Source organism: Pezoporus occidentalis, unplaced genomic scaffold (assembly GCF_034315485.1).
Source record: "Pezoporus occidentalis ecotype Australia unplaced genomic scaffold, CSIRO_AGI_Poc_V1 ctg488, whole genome shotgun sequence".
Lineage (NCBI taxonomy): Eukaryota > Metazoa > Chordata > Aves > Psittaciformes > Psittacidae > Pezoporus > Pezoporus occidentalis.
This window is the reverse complement of record NW_026915822.1, coordinates 22832-38339: the sequence shown is the minus strand read 5'-3', so window position 1 is coordinate 38339 and position 15508 is coordinate 22832. Positions and strand designations below refer to the sequence as shown.

At 69.2% G+C, this 15508-nt stretch overlaps 2 protein-coding genes across 2 annotated transcripts; both read left to right on the top strand.

Annotated features, from left to right (window-relative positions):
* The first annotated feature begins 6235 nt into the window (after positions 1–6235).
* GRINA (glutamate ionotropic receptor NMDA type subunit associated protein 1) lies at positions 6236–9918 on the top strand. Its single transcript, XM_062636622.1, has 6 exons — positions 6236–6523; positions 7781–7893; positions 7970–8170; positions 8739–8867; positions 9393–9536; positions 9708–9918. The coding sequence occupies exons 1-6, from the start codon at positions 6250–6252 to the stop codon at positions 9855–9857; spliced, it is 1011 nt and encodes a 336-aa protein (XP_062492606.1). The 5' UTR covers positions 6236–6249; the 3' UTR covers positions 9858–9918.
* A 1871-nt stretch (positions 9919–11789) lies between these two features.
* On the top strand, positions 11790–15382 carry LOC134172969 (speriolin-like). Its single transcript, XM_062636617.1, is given in 7 exon segments — positions 11790–12384; positions 12497–12686; positions 12688–13016; positions 13989–14195; positions 14423–14707; positions 14796–14935; positions 15025–15382. Coding segments are annotated over 7 exon segments (2064 nt in total). The 3' UTR covers positions 15343–15382.
* The last annotated feature ends 126 nt before the right edge of the window (positions 15383–15508 follow it).

Sequence of the window (15508 nt, the reverse complement as noted above, 5' to 3'; positions counted from 1 at the left end):
CAGGGATGGACAGGGATGGACAAGGACAGGCAGGGATGGACAGGGACAGACAAGGATGGACAGGGATGGACAAGGACAGGCAGGGATGGACAAGGACAGGCAGGGATGGACAGGGACAGGCAGGGATGGACAGAGATGGACAAGGACAGGCAGGGATGGACAAGGGCAGGCAGGGACGGACAGGGATGGACAAGGACAGGCAGGTACGGACAGGGATGGACAAGGACAGGCAGGGATGGACAGGGACAGGCAGGGATGGACAAGGGCAGGCAGGGACAGGCAGGGACAGGACAGGGATGGACAGGGACAGGCAGGGACAGGGAGGGATGGACAGGGACAGGGAGAGATGGACAAGGACAGACAGGAATGGACAGGGACAGGCAGGGATGGACAAGGACAGGCAGGGATGGACAGGGACAGGCAGGGATGGACAAGGACAGGTAGGGACAGGGGGGATGGACAAGGACAGGCAGGGATGGGCAGGGACAGGCAGGGATGGGCAGGGATGGACAAGGACAGGCAGGGATGGGCAGGGACAGGCAGGGATGGGCAGGGACTGGCAGGGATGGACAGGGACAGGCAGGGATGGACAGGGATGGACAAGGACAGGCAGGGATGGACAGGGATGGACAAGGACAGGCAGGGATGGACAAGGACAGGCAGGGATGGACAGGGATGGACAAGGACAGGCAGGGATGGACAAGGACAGGCAGGGATGGACAGGGATGGACAAGGACAGGCAGGGATGGACAGGGATGGACAAGGACAGGCAGGGATGGACAAGGACAGGCAGGGATGGACAGGGATGGACAAGGACAGGCAGGGATGAGCAGGGACTGGCAGGGATGGGCAGGGACTGGCAGGGACCCGCCGGCACAAGCAGCGCCTCCCCCGCCCCGAGGCCGCGCTGCCGCCACACGGGGGCGCCCTCCCCGCAGGCCCCGCCTCCCCCTTAGCCCCGCCCCTCCCGCAGGCCCCGCCCCTCCCGCAGCGCCTCGGACCCGCACGGGCGGTGAGCGGGGAGGGGGGGGGCAGCGGGAGCGGGGGCTGGGGGGGGTGCGGTGGGTGCGGGGGGGGGGGGGGCCGTGCGGGGGCCCCGGGGCCGCCCCGAGCGCGGTTACAGCCCCCCCCCCCCCCCGGTGCTGCCGCATTCCGCGGGGGGGGAGCCCCGGGAGCGGGACCTGCGGGAGCCCCGCGGAGCGGGGGAGGCGGGCGAGGGCCGGGATTAGCGCCGGGATCTGGGCCGGGATTAGCGCCGCATGCGCGGGCGCTGCTGCCGTAAATAGGCCGCGGCGGGGCTTTACCGAGCGCTCGGGCAAAGCGGTTTATGGGGGGGCGCGGGGGCCCTGCAGCCTGTGCTGCGTGATCCCCTGCACCCATGGGTCCTGCACCCCGTGCTGCGTGATCCCCTGCACCCATGGGTCCTGCACCCCGTGCTCCGTGATCCCCTGCACCCATGGGTCCTGCACCCCCTGCACCCTGTGCTGCGTGATCCCCTGCACCCATGGGTCCTGCACCCCGTGCTGCGTGATCCCCTGCACCCATGGCGCCTGCAACCCCTGCACTGCGTGATCCCGTGCACCCATGGGTCCTGCACCCCGTGCTGCGTGATCCCCTGCACCCATGGCGCCTGCAACCCCTGCACTGCATGATCCCCTGCACCCATGGGTCCTGCACCCCCTGCAGCCTGTGCTGTGTGATCCCGTGCACCCATGGGTCCTGCACCCCGTGCTGTGTGATCCCCTGCACCCATGGGTCCTGCAGCCTGTGCTGCGTGATCCCCTGCACCCATGGGTCCTGCACCCCCTGCACCCCGTGCTGCGTGATCCCCTGCACCCATGGGTCCTGCACCCCCTGCACCCCGTGCTGCGTGATCCCCTGCACCCATGGGTCCTGCACCCCCTGCACCCCGTGCTGCGTGATCCCGTGCACCCATGGGTCCTGCACCCCCTGCACCCTGTGCTGCGTGATCCCGTGCACCCATGGGTCCTGCACCCCCTGCACCCTGTGCTGCGTGATCCCGTGCACCCATGGGTCCTGCACCCCCTGCACCCTGTGCTGCGTGATCCCCTGCACCCATGGGTCCTGCACCCCCTGCACCCTGTGCTGCGTGATCCCCTGCACCCATGGCGCCGGCACCCTGTGCTGCGTGATCCCGTGCACCCATGGCGCCTGCACCCCGTGCTGCGTGATCCCCTGCACCCATGGGTCCTGCACCCCCTGCACCCCGTGATCCCGTGCACCCACGGGCAGGCAGCCCCACAGCCCTGAGTGCCCCCCTTCACCCCACTGCCCGCTCCCTGTGCCCGCTGTACCCCATGGGGCTGCCCCCCCCCCCCCGCACCCCCTCGCCCTTCCCGGTGCTGCCGTGCTCCCCCCGTGCCGGTGCAGCCGCAGCCGGGGCCTCCCGCGGTGCCGCAACCCCCCCGCGTCGCTGCCGGTGGCACGGGGCCGGTGTCACGCGGCGGCCGCAGCTGCTCCGCTTCTGCCGCGGCCAGGTCTTGGCGCTGGCGGCGGCTGCGGCGGCCCCGAGCCACCGGCGCTGCGGCACCGGCACCGCGGTGGGGGCTCTGCACAGGGCCCTGCCTGCACCCACTGCCTGCACCCGCTGCCTGCACCCACTGCCTGTCCCCACTGCCTGCAACCACTGCCTGCACCCACTGCCTGTCCCCACTGCCTGCACCCGCTGCCTGCACCCGCTGCCTGTCCCCGCTGCCTGCACCCACTGCCTGCACCCTGCCTATAGCCTGCCTGTACCCCCTGCCTGTACCCCCTGCCTGCACCCACTGACTGCGCCCAACCTATAGCCTGCCTGTCCCCACTGCTGCACCCACTGCCTGTCCCCCCTGCCTGCACCCCCTGCCTGTCCCCGCTGCCTTCACCGCCTGCCGCAGCCGCCGCTGTTCGGTAAGGCCGGGGCTCAGCGCAGAGGCCGGGGCACGCAGCCGCTGAGGGCTCCCGGGGCTCCCGGGGCTCCGGTCGTGCCGGGCCGGGGGAGGCCGAGCGCGGGGCAGGGAGCGGGGATGGTGACAGGGGGTGGCCACGGCCGCCGGCCCCACAGCGGCCCCACAGCGGCCCCACAGCGGCCCCACAGCAGCCCCACAGCGGCCCCACAGCGGCCCCACAGCGGCCCCACAGCAGCCCCACAGCGGCCCCACAGCGGCCCCACAGCGGCCCCACAGCAGCCCCACAGCGGCCCCGCCGTGGCCGAGGCCTCCCCAGGCCGGAGCAGGCGCGCGCTGGTCGCCACGGCAACGGCCCTGCCGCCGGCCGCCATCTTGAGCGGGCCTGGGGAGGCCTCGAACCGCGGCCCCCAACGGGCACCGGGAACCCCGAGACAGGGCCCAGGCATGGGGTGACAGCAATGGGGGGTGACAGCCATGGGGTGACAGCCATGGGGTGACAGCAATGGGGTGACAGCCATGGGGGGGGTGACAGCAATGGGGTGACAGCAATGGGGGGGGTGACAGCAATGGGGTGACAGCCATGGGGTGACAGCAATGGGGTGACAGCAATGGGGTGGCAGCAATGGGGTGACAGCCATGGGGTGACAGCAATGGGGTGGCAGCCATGGGGTGACAGCAATGGGGTGACAGCCATAGGGTGACAGCAATGGAGTGACAGCCATGGGGTGACAGCCATGGGGTGACAGCAATGGGGGGGTGACAGCAATGGGGTGACAGCAATGGGGTGACAGCCATGGGGTGACAGCCTTGGGGGGGTGACAGCCATGGGGGTGCTGGCTGGGGCAGTGATGGTGATGGTCCCAGGGGGTGATGGGGGGATGATGCCAGCAGGGGGTGCTGGTGGCCACTGGGTGCTGTTGTCAATGGGTGCTGGTGGCCACTGGGTGCTGTTGTCAATGGATGTTAATGTCCATGGGTGTTGTTGCCCATGGGTGCTGGTGGCCAGTGGGTGCTGTTGTCAATGGGTGCTGCTGTCCATGGGTGTTGCTGTCAATGGGTGCTGGTGGCCATGGGTGCTGTGGTCAATAGGTGCTGGTGGCCATTGGGTGCTGGTGTTAATGGGTCAGGTGTCTATTGGTTGCTGTTGTCAATGGGTGCTGGTGGCCATGGGTGCTGTTGTCAATGGGTGGTGGTGTCCATGGGTGCCAGTGTCCATTGGGTGCTGGTGACCATTGGGTGCTGTTGTCAATGGGTGGTGGTGTCAATGGGTGTTGGTGTCCGTGGGTGCTGGTGGCCAGTGGGTGCTGCTGTCCATGGGTGCTGATGTCAGTGACTCTTGCTGTCAATGGCTGCTGTTGTCCATGAGTGCTGCTGTCAATGGGTGCCTGTGTCCATGGGTGCCCGTGTCCATGGGAGCCATTCCCCCTGAGTGCTAGTGTCAATGGGTGCTGGTGTCAATGGGTGCCGCTCTCCATGGGTACCGTTGCCCCTTGGGTGCTGTTCCCTGTGAGTGCTGCTCACCACTGGGTGCCACTCCCCATGGGTGCCGTTCCCCCTTGGGTGCTGTTCCCCATAAGTGTTGCTCACCATTGGGTGCCGTTCCCCATGGGTGCCGTTCCCTGTTGGGTGCTGTTCCCCATAGGGTGCCGTTCCCCCTGGGTGCCATTCCCCATTAGGTGCCGGTATCAGTGGGTGCCGCTCCCTGTTGGGTGCCACTCCCCCTGGGTGCCGCTCCCCATGGGTGCCGGTATCAATGGGTGCCGTTCCCTTTTAGGTGCCAGTATCAATGGGTGCCGTTCCCCCATGGGTGCCGTTCCCCGTTAGGTGCCGGTATCAATGGGTGCCGCTCCCCATGGGTGCCGGTATCAATGGGTGCTGTTCCCCATGGGTACCGCTCCCCATGGGTGCCGTTCCCCCATGGGTGCCGTTCCCCGTTAGGTGCCGGTATCAATGGGTGCCGCTCCCCATGGGTGCCGGTATCAATGGGCACTGTTCCCCATGGGTGCTGTTCCCCCATTGGTGCCGTTCCCCGTTAGGTGCCGGTATCAATGGGTGCCGTTCCCCCATGGGTGCCGGTATCAATGGGTGCTGTTCCCCCCATGGGTGCCGTTCCCCCATGGGTGCCGTTCCCCGTTAGGTGCTGTTATCAATGGGTGCCGCTCCCCATGGGTGCCGTTCCCCGTTAGGTGCTGTTATCAATGGGTGCCGCTCCCCATGGGTGCTGTTCCCCGTTAGGTGCCGTTCCCCGTTGGGTGCCGCTCCCCCATTGGTGCCGTTCCCCCCCCATGGGTGCCGTTCCCCGTTAGGTGCTGTTATCAATGGGTGCCGTTCCCCATGGGTGCCGCCCCCCCATTGGTGCCGTTCCCCATGGGTGCTGCTCCCCATGGGTGCCGTTCCCCGTTGGGTGCCGCTCCCCCATTGGTGCCGTTCCCCGTTAGGTGCCGTTCCCCATGGGTGCCGTTCCCCATGGGTGCCGTTCCCCATGGGTGCCGGTATCAATGGGCGCTGTTCCCCATGGGTGCCGTTCCCCCATTGGTGCCGTTCCCCGTTAGGTGCCGTTCCCCGTTAGGTGCCGTTCCCCATGGGTGCCGTTCCCCGTTAGGTGCTGTTATCAATGGGTGCCGTTCCCCATGGGTGCCGGTATCAATGGGCGCTGTTCCCCATGGGTGCCATTCCCCCATTGGTGCCGTTCCCCGTTAGGTGCCGTTCCCCGTTGGGTGCCGTTCCCCATGGGTGCCGTTCCCCGTTAGGTGCTGTTATCAATGGGTGCCGCTCCCCCATTGGTGCCGTTCCCCCCCCATGGGTGCCGTTCCCCGTTAGGTGCCGTTCCCCGTTGGGTGCCGGTATCAATGGGTGCCGCTCCCCATGGGTGCCGGTATCAATGGGTGCCGCTCCCCATGGGTGCTGTTCCCCGTTAGGTGCCGTTCCCCGTTGGGTGCCGCTCCCCCATGGGTGCCGTTCCCCCCCCATGGGTGCCGTTCCCCGTTAGGTGCTGTTATCAATGGGTGCCGTTCCCCGTTAGGTGCTGTTATCAATGGGTGCCGTTCCCCGTTAGGTGCTGTTATCAATGGGTGCCGCGCCCCCATGGGTGCCGTTCCCCCCCCATGGGTGCCGTTCCCCGTTAGGTGCCGTTCCCCGTTGGGTGCCGGTATCAATGGGTGCCGCTCCCCATGGGTGCCGTTCCCCGTTAGGTGCTGTTATCAATGGGTGCCGTTCCCCGTTAGGTGCCGGTATCAATGGGTGCCGTTCCCCATGGGTGCCGGTATCAATGGGTGCCGTTCCCCCCCCATGGGTGCCGTTCCCCCCCCCACCTCTGTCTCCCCCCGCAGGTCGCTGCCCGCCGATGTCCCACGAGAAGAGCTTCCTGGTGGGGGGGGAGGGGATGCCGGGCGCGCCGCCCCCCCCCTCCTTCCCGCAGCCGCCGTTCCCCGCGGGGCCGTTCCCGCCGCCGCCCTTCCCGCAGGCCCCGGGGCCCTTCGCGGCTCCGGCGGCTCCGTACCCGGTACCGGGGCCCTTCCCGCCCGGGCCGTACCCGCCGCCGGGGCCGTACCCGCAGGGTCCCTACGCGCAGCCGCCCTACGCGCAGCCGCAGCCCATGGTGCCCGGGGACCAGGACTGTGAGTACCGGGGGGGCACCGGGGGGGGCACCGGGGGGGCACCGGGGGGGGGGGGGCTCAGCCCGGTGCGGGGAGCGAGGGAGCCCCAACCTGGGGGCACAGAGCTCAGACCCCCCCCGGCACTGGGACCCCCCCATGGGTCCAAACCCCAGCCCCTGGGACCCCCCGTGGGTCCAAATCCCAGCCCCCGGGACCCCCATGGGTCCAAGCCCCAGCACATGGAACCCCCCACAGGTGCAAACCCCAGCCCCTGGGACCCCCCATGGGTCCAAACCCCAGCCCCTGGGACCCCCATGGGTCCAAACCCCAGCACCTGGGACCCCCCATGGGTCCAAACCCCAGCCCCTGGGTGCCCCCCCAGCCCCTGGGACCTCCATGGGTCCAAGCCCCAGCCCCTGGGACCCCCCGTGGGTCCAAACCCCAGCCCCTGGGTGCCCCCACAGCCCCTGGGACCTCCATGGGTCCAAACCCCAGCCCCTGGGACCCCCATGGGTCCAAGCCCCAGCCCCTGGACCCCCATGGGTCCAAGCCCCAGCACCTGGGACCCCCCATGGGTCCAAACCCCAGCCCCTGGGTGCCCCCCCAGCACCTGGGACCCCCCATGGGTCCAAACCCCAGCCCCTGGGTGCCCCCCCAGCCCCTGGGACCTCCATGGGTCCAAACCCCAGCCCCTGGGTGCCCCCCCCGGGCCCTGGGACCCCCTCACCAGCCCCTGGATCCCCTCACCAGCTCCTGGACCCCCCCCCCCCCCCAGTCCTTGGGTCCCTTCAGCCCCTGCATCCCCCCAACCCCTGCCCCCCCCAGGGCCCTGTGTGTCCCCCAAGCCCCTGCATCCCCCCCCCCCCCCCGACCCTGGGTCCTCTCCGAGCCCCAGGGTCCCCCCAACTCCTGGATCGCCCCCAAGTCCCTGCCCCCCTCAGCCCATCTCTGCTCTCCCCTCGGTGCCTGCAGCCACATCCAGGCCCCCCCCGGGGCCATGGAGACCCGGAGTCCTGCTCCTCAGAGTGGGTGAGTGGGCAGGGAAGGGCAGGCAGGGAAGGGCAGGCAGGGCAGGGGCAGGCAGGGCAGGGGCAGGCAGGGCAGGGGCAGGCAGGGCAGGGGCAGGCAGGGCAAGGCAGGGCAGGGGCAGGCAGGGCAGGGGCAGGCAGGGCAAGGCAGGGCAAGGGCAGGGGCAGGCAGGGCAGGGGCAGGCAGGGCAGGGGCAGGCAGGGCCCCCCCCCCGCACCCCTGGCACCCCTGCCCCCCTCCTCCCCGCAGCCCCCCTGCACAGCACCTACCACGAGGATGGGCCCCCCTCGTACTATGACAACCAGGACTTCCCCTCGGCGCACTGGGACGACAAGAGCGTGCGCCAGGCCTTCATCCGCAAGGTAAGAGCTGCCCCGTCCCTGGGGGCCGCCGGGGGGGCCGGTGCCACGCTGTCACCCTGTGTCCCCCCCCCCCAAGGTGTTCCTGGTGCTCACGGTGCAGCTGAGCGTCACCTTCGCCTTCGTGGCCGCCTTCACCTTCTTCAAAGGGGTGAAGGGCTTCGTGCAGCGCAACGTGTGGACCTACTACGTGTCCTACGCCGTGTTCTTCATCTCGCTCATCGTGCTGAGCTGCTGCGGGGACTTCCGCCGCAAGCACCCCTGGAACCTGGTGGCCCTGGTGGGTGCAGGGGACGTGGGTGCGCCCGTGGCCGTGACGTGGGGCCCCCGTGCCCGCCTGCGCAGTCCCTCCTGACCCTCAGCCTGTCCTACCCGGTGGGGCAGGTCTGGGGTACGGCTGGGCCAGTGTGGGGCACGGGGTGGTTTTGGGGTGCCCTGTCCATGACAGTGTTCCTCTGTCCCCCCCCAGTCCATCCTGACCCTCAACCTGTCCTACCCGGTGGGGCAGGTCTGGGGTACGGCTGGGCCAGAGTGGGGCACAGGGGGTGGTTTTGGGGTGCCCTGTCCATGACAGTGTCCCTCTGTGCACCCCCAATCCATCCTGACCCTCAGCCTGTCCTACATGGTAGGGTGGGGTTTGGGGTGCAATGGGGCAGGTTTGGGGCACAGGGGATGGCTTTGGGGTGCCCTGTCCATGACAGTGTCCCTCTGTCCCCCCCAGTCCATCCTGACCCTCAGCCTGTCCTACATGGTGGGGTGGGGGTTGGGGTGCAATGGGGCAGGTTTGGGGCACAGGGGATGGCTTTGGGGTGCCCTGCCCATGACAGTGTCCCTCTGTCCCCCCCCAGTCCATCCTGACCCTCAGCCTGTCCTACATGGTGGGCATGATCGCCAGCTTCTACAACACGGATGCTGTCATCATGGCCGTGGGCATCACCGTCGTCGTCTGCTTCACCGTCGTCATCTTCTCCCTGCAGGTTTGCTGGGGGTCACCCCCCAACCCCTGGGGGGGGATCTGCAGTGGGGGTAGGACCCCCCAGTGTTACCCCAGCTTCCTGCTGGGAGCTCTGAACTGGGTGTACAACCCCCCCAGTCCCTGGTGGGGCTCTGAATGGGGTGTACGACCCCCCCCCAGCTTCCTGCTGGGGCTGGGGGCTCCAAAGTGGGTGCAGGACCCCCCAGTCTCCCCCCAGGCAGATCCCTGCTGGGGCTGGGGCCTCCAAACTGGACAAAGATCCCCCCCAGTTCCCTGCTGGGGGGTTCCAACCTGGGTATAGGACTCCCCTTGTCCCTGCTGGGGGCTCTGAATGGGACATAGGACCCCCACTTGCTCCCTAATGGCTCAGGGTGCTCTGAACTGGGTGTAGGACCCCCGCTTGTCACTGCTGGGGGGTTCCAAGCTGGGTGTACAACCCCCCCTCATCATCCCTCCCGGTGCCTGCTGGGGCTGGGGGGCTCCAAACTGGGCCTCGCCCCCCATCTCTCTGTGTGTCCCCCCCCAGACCAAGTACGACTTCACCTCGTGCCGGGGTGTCCTCATCATCTGCCTGGTGGTGCTGATCCTCTTCTCCATCCTCCTCATCTTCATCCGGAACCGCATCATGGACATCATCTACGCCTCGCTGGGCGCCCTGCTCTTCACCTGCGTGAGTCTGCCCGCCCCCTGTGCCCCCCTGCGCCCCACATCCCATGGGGCAGAGCCCAACCCCAGCCCCGGCAGGGCTCAGCCTGCCCCTGGGTGGGCGCCGCTGTGCGCGGGGCCGCGCGGTGGCTCCGTGCCGGGGGGCTGTGCCCCTCACGCCGTGCCCGCGCCGCAGTTCCTGGCCGTGGACACGCAGCTCATCCTGGGGAACAAGCAGCTGGCGCTCAGCCCCGAGGAGTACGTGTTCGCCGCGCTCAACCTCTACACAGACATCATCAACATCTTCCTCTACATCCTCGCCATCATCGGCAGGGCCAAGGAGTAACGTGACCCCCCCCCCCCATCACCCCTCCTGGTCACCCCCCCCCATCACCGGTGTCACTCAGTGTCCCCAGTGAGCCCCTGTGTCCCTCAAAGCGTTTCTTTCCCCCCACAGCGGCAGGGGGGAACACGGGGGGGTCCCCCCCCGACACCCCCCCCCCCCCCCCCCCCTGTGAATCAGCCTCCCCCCCCCCCCCTTATTGCGTTCAACGTGGACTGGAAGCACTTTGCCCCCCCCCCCCCCCCCCCAGCAATGGAGCTCGGCCCCCTCCGTCCTGCCCCCATTGTCTGCCCCCTGCCCGTCCCTGCCTGTCCCTGCCCATCCCCTGCCTGTCCCTGCCCTCACCTCCCCTCACCGCGCAGGCAGGGCAGTGCTGGCAGCCCCCAGGCTGACGGCAGGGCTGAGGCACCCTGAGAGCGTCCCTGCAGGGGCTCAGCTCTGTCCCTGCCCGCCCGGGGGGGCCCAGCCCGTGCCCCCCGTTCGGCTCCTGCTGTCGATAATAAACCCCCGTTAGTTCACCTCTGCCACCTCTGGTTCTGCTTCTCCCGGCCCGGCCGAACCGGGGCTGCGGCTGCCGGCAGGGCCCCCCCTGCCCCCGGCACCCCCCAGTGCCAGGGCAGCCCCCTCTGCTCTCTCCCACCTGCACCGGCACCGCGCGGGCTCAGTTATGGTCACACCGACACCGAGACCGAGACCGGGTTCGGCCACGGCCGGGGCTTTATTCAAGAGCAGGCCCCGCACCGGGCACCATCGCAGGCCCCGGCCTTGCCACACCAGGTCTGTGCAGGCCCTGGCACCGCCGGCGGCACACGTGGGTCCTGCCGCGCCCGTAGCTCGAAGCTCCTGGCGATGACCTGCACCATGTTGGTGGCACCGGCGGCACACGGCTGCTGACAGCAGCTCCGTGGCACCAGCACCTCCTGCTCCTGCTGCATCCAGCCCATGTCCTGCGGGGGGGTCTTCAGGGCCAGGGCACAGCCGCAGCCGCAGCCGCAGCCCGGCCCCGGCTCTGCTTCTCCATCGTGGCACTGCAGCGACACGGCGAGACCCTGCGGGGGGAGAGGTGCAGTGGTGGTGGAGCCATGACGGTGCTCCGTGCCATATGGCAATGCTCTGTGCCACATGGCAAGGCTCCATTATGGCACTGTGCCACATCGCAATGCTCCGTGCCACATGGCAAAGCTCCATGCCACATGGCAATGCTCCATTATGGCACTGTGCCCTATCGCAATGCTCCGTGCCACATGGCAAGGCTCCATGCTGTATGGCAATGCTCTGTGCCCCATGGCAAAGCTCCATGCTACATGGCAATGCTCTGTGCCCCATGGCAAGGCTCCATGCCACATGGCAATGCTCCATTATGGCACTGTGCCCTATCGCAATGCTCCGTGCCACATGGCAAGGCTCCATGCTGTATGGCAATGCTCTGTGCCCCATGGCAAAGCTCCATGCTACATGGCAATGCTCTGTGCCCCATGGCAAGGCTCCATGCCGTATGGCAATGCTCTGTGCCCCATGGCAAGGCTCCATGCCACACGGCAACGCTCTGTGCCCCATGGCAAGGCTCCATGCTACATGGCAATGCTCTGTGCCCCATGGCAAGGCTCCATGCCACACGGCAATGCTCCATTATGGCACTGTGCCCTATCGCAATGTTCCGTGCCACATGGCAAGGCTCCATGCTGTATGGCAATGCTCTGTGCCCCATGGCAAGGCTCCATGCCGTATGGCAACGCTCTGTGCCCCATGGCAAGGCTCCGTGCCACATGGCAATGCTCTGTGCCCCATGGCAAGGCTCCCTGCCAGCCCAGCACACCAACCCTTACCTCCTGGCCGCGGGGCTGCCGGCTGAGCTCTGGTTCCCACTGGGGCTCGCTGGCTGCTCTGGCCGCAGCCCGGGTGCCACGCCAGCCCTGCTGCAGCTCGCGGCTGACGATGGTGCCGGCGCCAGGCGCCGGGTGCGCGTCCCGGGTGCCGCTGCGGTGCTTGTGGCGGTGCCGTGTGCTGGAGGTTTCGCTGCGGGTTGGTGCCGTGGGGCCGGGGTTTGGCCCACGCTGGTGCCCGATGCCCGGCACCGGCTCCACGCGGGCGCAGCAGCCATGGGCCACGCGCCAGGCAGGGTCACAGCAGGGGTGGCCGCGGTGCTGGGCCTGGCACCAGCGCTGCCCGGGGCAGCCGGGAGCCTCCAGTGCCACCCGTGCCGGCTCCCGAAAGCTCTCCATGGCGCGCTGGAAGCCCTGCTTGTGCCCCCGGGACGGGGAGGCGGTGATGCTGGCACAGCCCCGCTCCCCGGGGCTGCCTTCATCCCGCTCCGGCCGCGGCGCCGGCAGCCGCCGGCTCAGCAGCTCCTCCAGCAGCTCGGCAGCCAGGCCCGTGGCGAGGAAGGAGCGGCGGTCGATGGCGGTGCTGGCGCTGGCGCTGAGCCGGCACAACGGCAGCGTGGTGCTGAGGGCCTCCTCCTCCTCCTCCTCCTCGCCGGGGCACGGCGGTGCCGGGGTCGGGTCGGCGCTGCCGAGGCTCTCCGTGGAGCGTGCGGGCGCGCTGGGCCACGCGTGGGGATGCGGGGCCGGGGAAGCGGGGCCGGCGCAGCCGTCGCGGGGGGGGTCCCGGCAGCCGGGAGGGCTGAGCCAGGCTCCCCATAGGGGTGCCGGGGGTGGCAGCGCCGCGGTGCCCCAGCCCGTGCCGCAGCACGGCCCCAGCTGAGCTCCTGCGGGCCCAGAGCGAGGGGGATGGAGGCAGGGAGCCCGCATGGGGCACCCCGGCAGCAGCCACCCCTCCTCGTGCCGGTGGAGCGGGTGCTTCCCGGAGCAGAGCGCCATGGCAGTGCCGGGCGGCCGCGGCCGCGCTGGGCGTTGGGGCCGATGTCCCTTTGTGACGTCCCCGTGGAACCAGGGCCCCGGCTCCCCCCAGGTTCCACGGGGCTGCCGCTGGCACCACCGGGCAGCCCCATGGAGCCGGTGCCGCGCGCGGGGCTCGCGGTCCTGGCCTGCTATGACCGCCTGCGCCGAGAGATCCAGGCGCTGCTGGCGGAGAACGAGGAGCTGGCGCGGGCTGTGGGGCGGCTGCAGGACCAGCGGCAGCTCCGGCAATGCCAGCGGGCTGTGCCCGGCTCCGCGCCGCCGCTCGGGACCCACAGCGGCTACTTCCCCTTCCCTGGCACAGGTGGGTGGCCGTGCGGGCACGGGAAACACCTCGGCAGTGGCAGTGCCAGAGGGGTTGCGGTGGTGGTGGCAGAGGGTTGCGGTGATGGTGGCAGAGGGGTTGTGGTGGTGGTGGCAGAGGGGTTATGGTGGTGGTGGCAGAGGGGTTATGGTGGTGGTGGCAGAGGGTTGCGGTGGTGGTGGCAGAATGTTGCGGTGGTGGTGGCAGAGGGGTTGCGGTGGTGGTGGCAGAGGGTTGCGGTGGTGGTGGCAGTGGGGTTATGGTGGTGGTGGCAGAGGGGTTGCGCTGGTGGTGGCAGAGGGTTGCGGTGGTGGTGGCAGTGGGGTTATGGTGGTGGTGGCAGAGGGGTTGCGCTGGTGGTGGCAGAGGGTTGTGGTGGTGGTGGCAGAGGGGTTGTGGTGGTGGTGGCAGAGGGGTTGCAGTGGTGGTGGCAGAGGGGTTGCGGTGGTGGTGGCAGAGGGGTTGCGGTGGTGGTGGCAGAGGGGTTGCGGTGGTGGTGGCAGAGGGGTTATAGTGGTGGTGGCAGAGGGTTGCACTGGTGGTGGTGGCAGAGGGGTTATAGTGGTGGTGGCAGAGGGTTGCGGTGGTGGTGGTGGCAGAGGGTTGTGGTGGTGGTGGCAGAGGGGTTATAGTGGTGGTGGCAGAGGGGTTGCGGTGGTGGTGGCAGAGGGGTTGTGGTGGTGGTGGCAGAGGGTTGTGGTGGTGGTGGTGGCAGAGGGGTTATAGTGGTGGTGGCAGAGGGGTTGTGGTGGTGGTGGCAGAGGGGTTATAGTGGTGGTGGCAGAGGGTTGCACTGGTGGTGGTGGCAGAGGGGTTATAGTGGTGGTGGCAGAGGGTTGCACTGGTGGTGGTGGCAGAGGGGTTATAGTGGTGGTGGCAGAGGGTTGCGGTGGTGGTGGTGGCAGAGGGTTGTGGTGGTGGTGGCAGAGGGTTGTGGTGGTGGTGGCACATGCACTGACCACAGCACTGCAGCGAGCGGCGCGCCAGAGCTGGCACCGCTGCAGCAGAGCTCCCCGTGGGACATCACGCAGCAGTCGCAGGATGGACCCTGGGCTCCGCTGCCCCTGGGCTCGACAGTCACCGACAGCAGCGCCGGCATCAGCGGCAGCGCCGGCATCAGCAGCGACATGAACAGCAACTTGAGCAGCGGCATGATATTCGCTGATGGCAGGATGAGATGTATACGGAGGGGGCTTTCCATCCCATCCAATCTCCACCCTAACCCTATCCCATCCCATCCCCATCCATCCCCATTCCATCCCCATCCATCCTAATCCCATCCCCATCCTCATCCCCATCCTAACCCCATCCCCAACCATTCCCATCCCATCCCATGCTAACCCCAGCCCCAGCCCTGGGCTGATGGTTCCACTGCAGCCCCCCCCCAGTCTTCTCCTCCCCGGCAGCGCTCCCGGTGCCCGTGCCCGGCCCCCCCGGCGCTGACAGCCTCCGGCTCTCGTGTCCCCTGAACCGCTTCAGCCCCGCCGGCTCCCGGACCCCTCCCGTGACGCCGGAGCTGAGCAGCAGCAGCATGAGGCTGTCGGACCTGCGGCCCCCCCCGCACCCCTTCCCACCGGCAGCGGCCCCGGCCCCGGCCCCGGCGGCGCCCCCGGCAGCACCGCAAGCACCGGGGTTGGAGCTGCCGGGGCCGGCGGTGGCTCAGGACTCTCCGCCGGTCTCGGGTTCACCAGGTGAGCGGGGGGGACCCAGCGGGGAGCTCGGGGCCGCGGTGGCGCTGCCGATGCGCGGGGCTGACTCCGTCCGCCGGGGGCCCCGCAGGGAGCCGGCAGCGGCCCTGGGAGCCGCTGGTGGGGGAGATCGCGTTCCAGCTCGACCGCCGCATCCTCGCCAGCGTCTTCCCCGACCACGCGCGGCTCTACGGCTTCACCGTCGCCGCCATCCCCGAGAGGATCATGACGGTACCGAGCCCTGCGGCCCCCCCCGGCACCGCCAGCCCGGCGGGGACCCGCGGCGCTCACCCGGCGCTCTCCCCCCCCAACCCCCGCAGACGGCGCTGAACGCGGTCCCGGGCAGCTTCGACGAGCGGGGCTGCCTGGAGGCCGTGCGGCGCTACCTGGGCGTGATGCGGCGGCTGCAGGCGCTGGGCTACAGCCCCTCGGTGCACCCCGCCTTCAGCGAGGCGCTGGTGAACGCCTTCGGCGTCCTGGCGGGGCCCAGCAGCCCCGACCCCCGGCACAGCCCGGCCTTCCTGCGCCGCGTCCTGGCCGAGACGGTGCCGCGGGCGGCGCTGCGGGACGCGATGGTGCTGCTGGAGTGCCTGGAGGCGCTGGCGCGGGAGGACGGGCACCCGCTCTTCTTCTGGTGAGCGCGGGCACCGGCACCGGGCAATAAACCTGAGCCAGAGCAACAACGGCGTCTGCGGCGGCGCTGGGGGCACGCGGGGTTACAGGCAGCGGTGCTGGGCGCAGGCAGGGTTACAGGCAGCGGTGCTGGGTGCAGGCAGGGTGCTGGGTGCAGGCAGGGTTACAGAC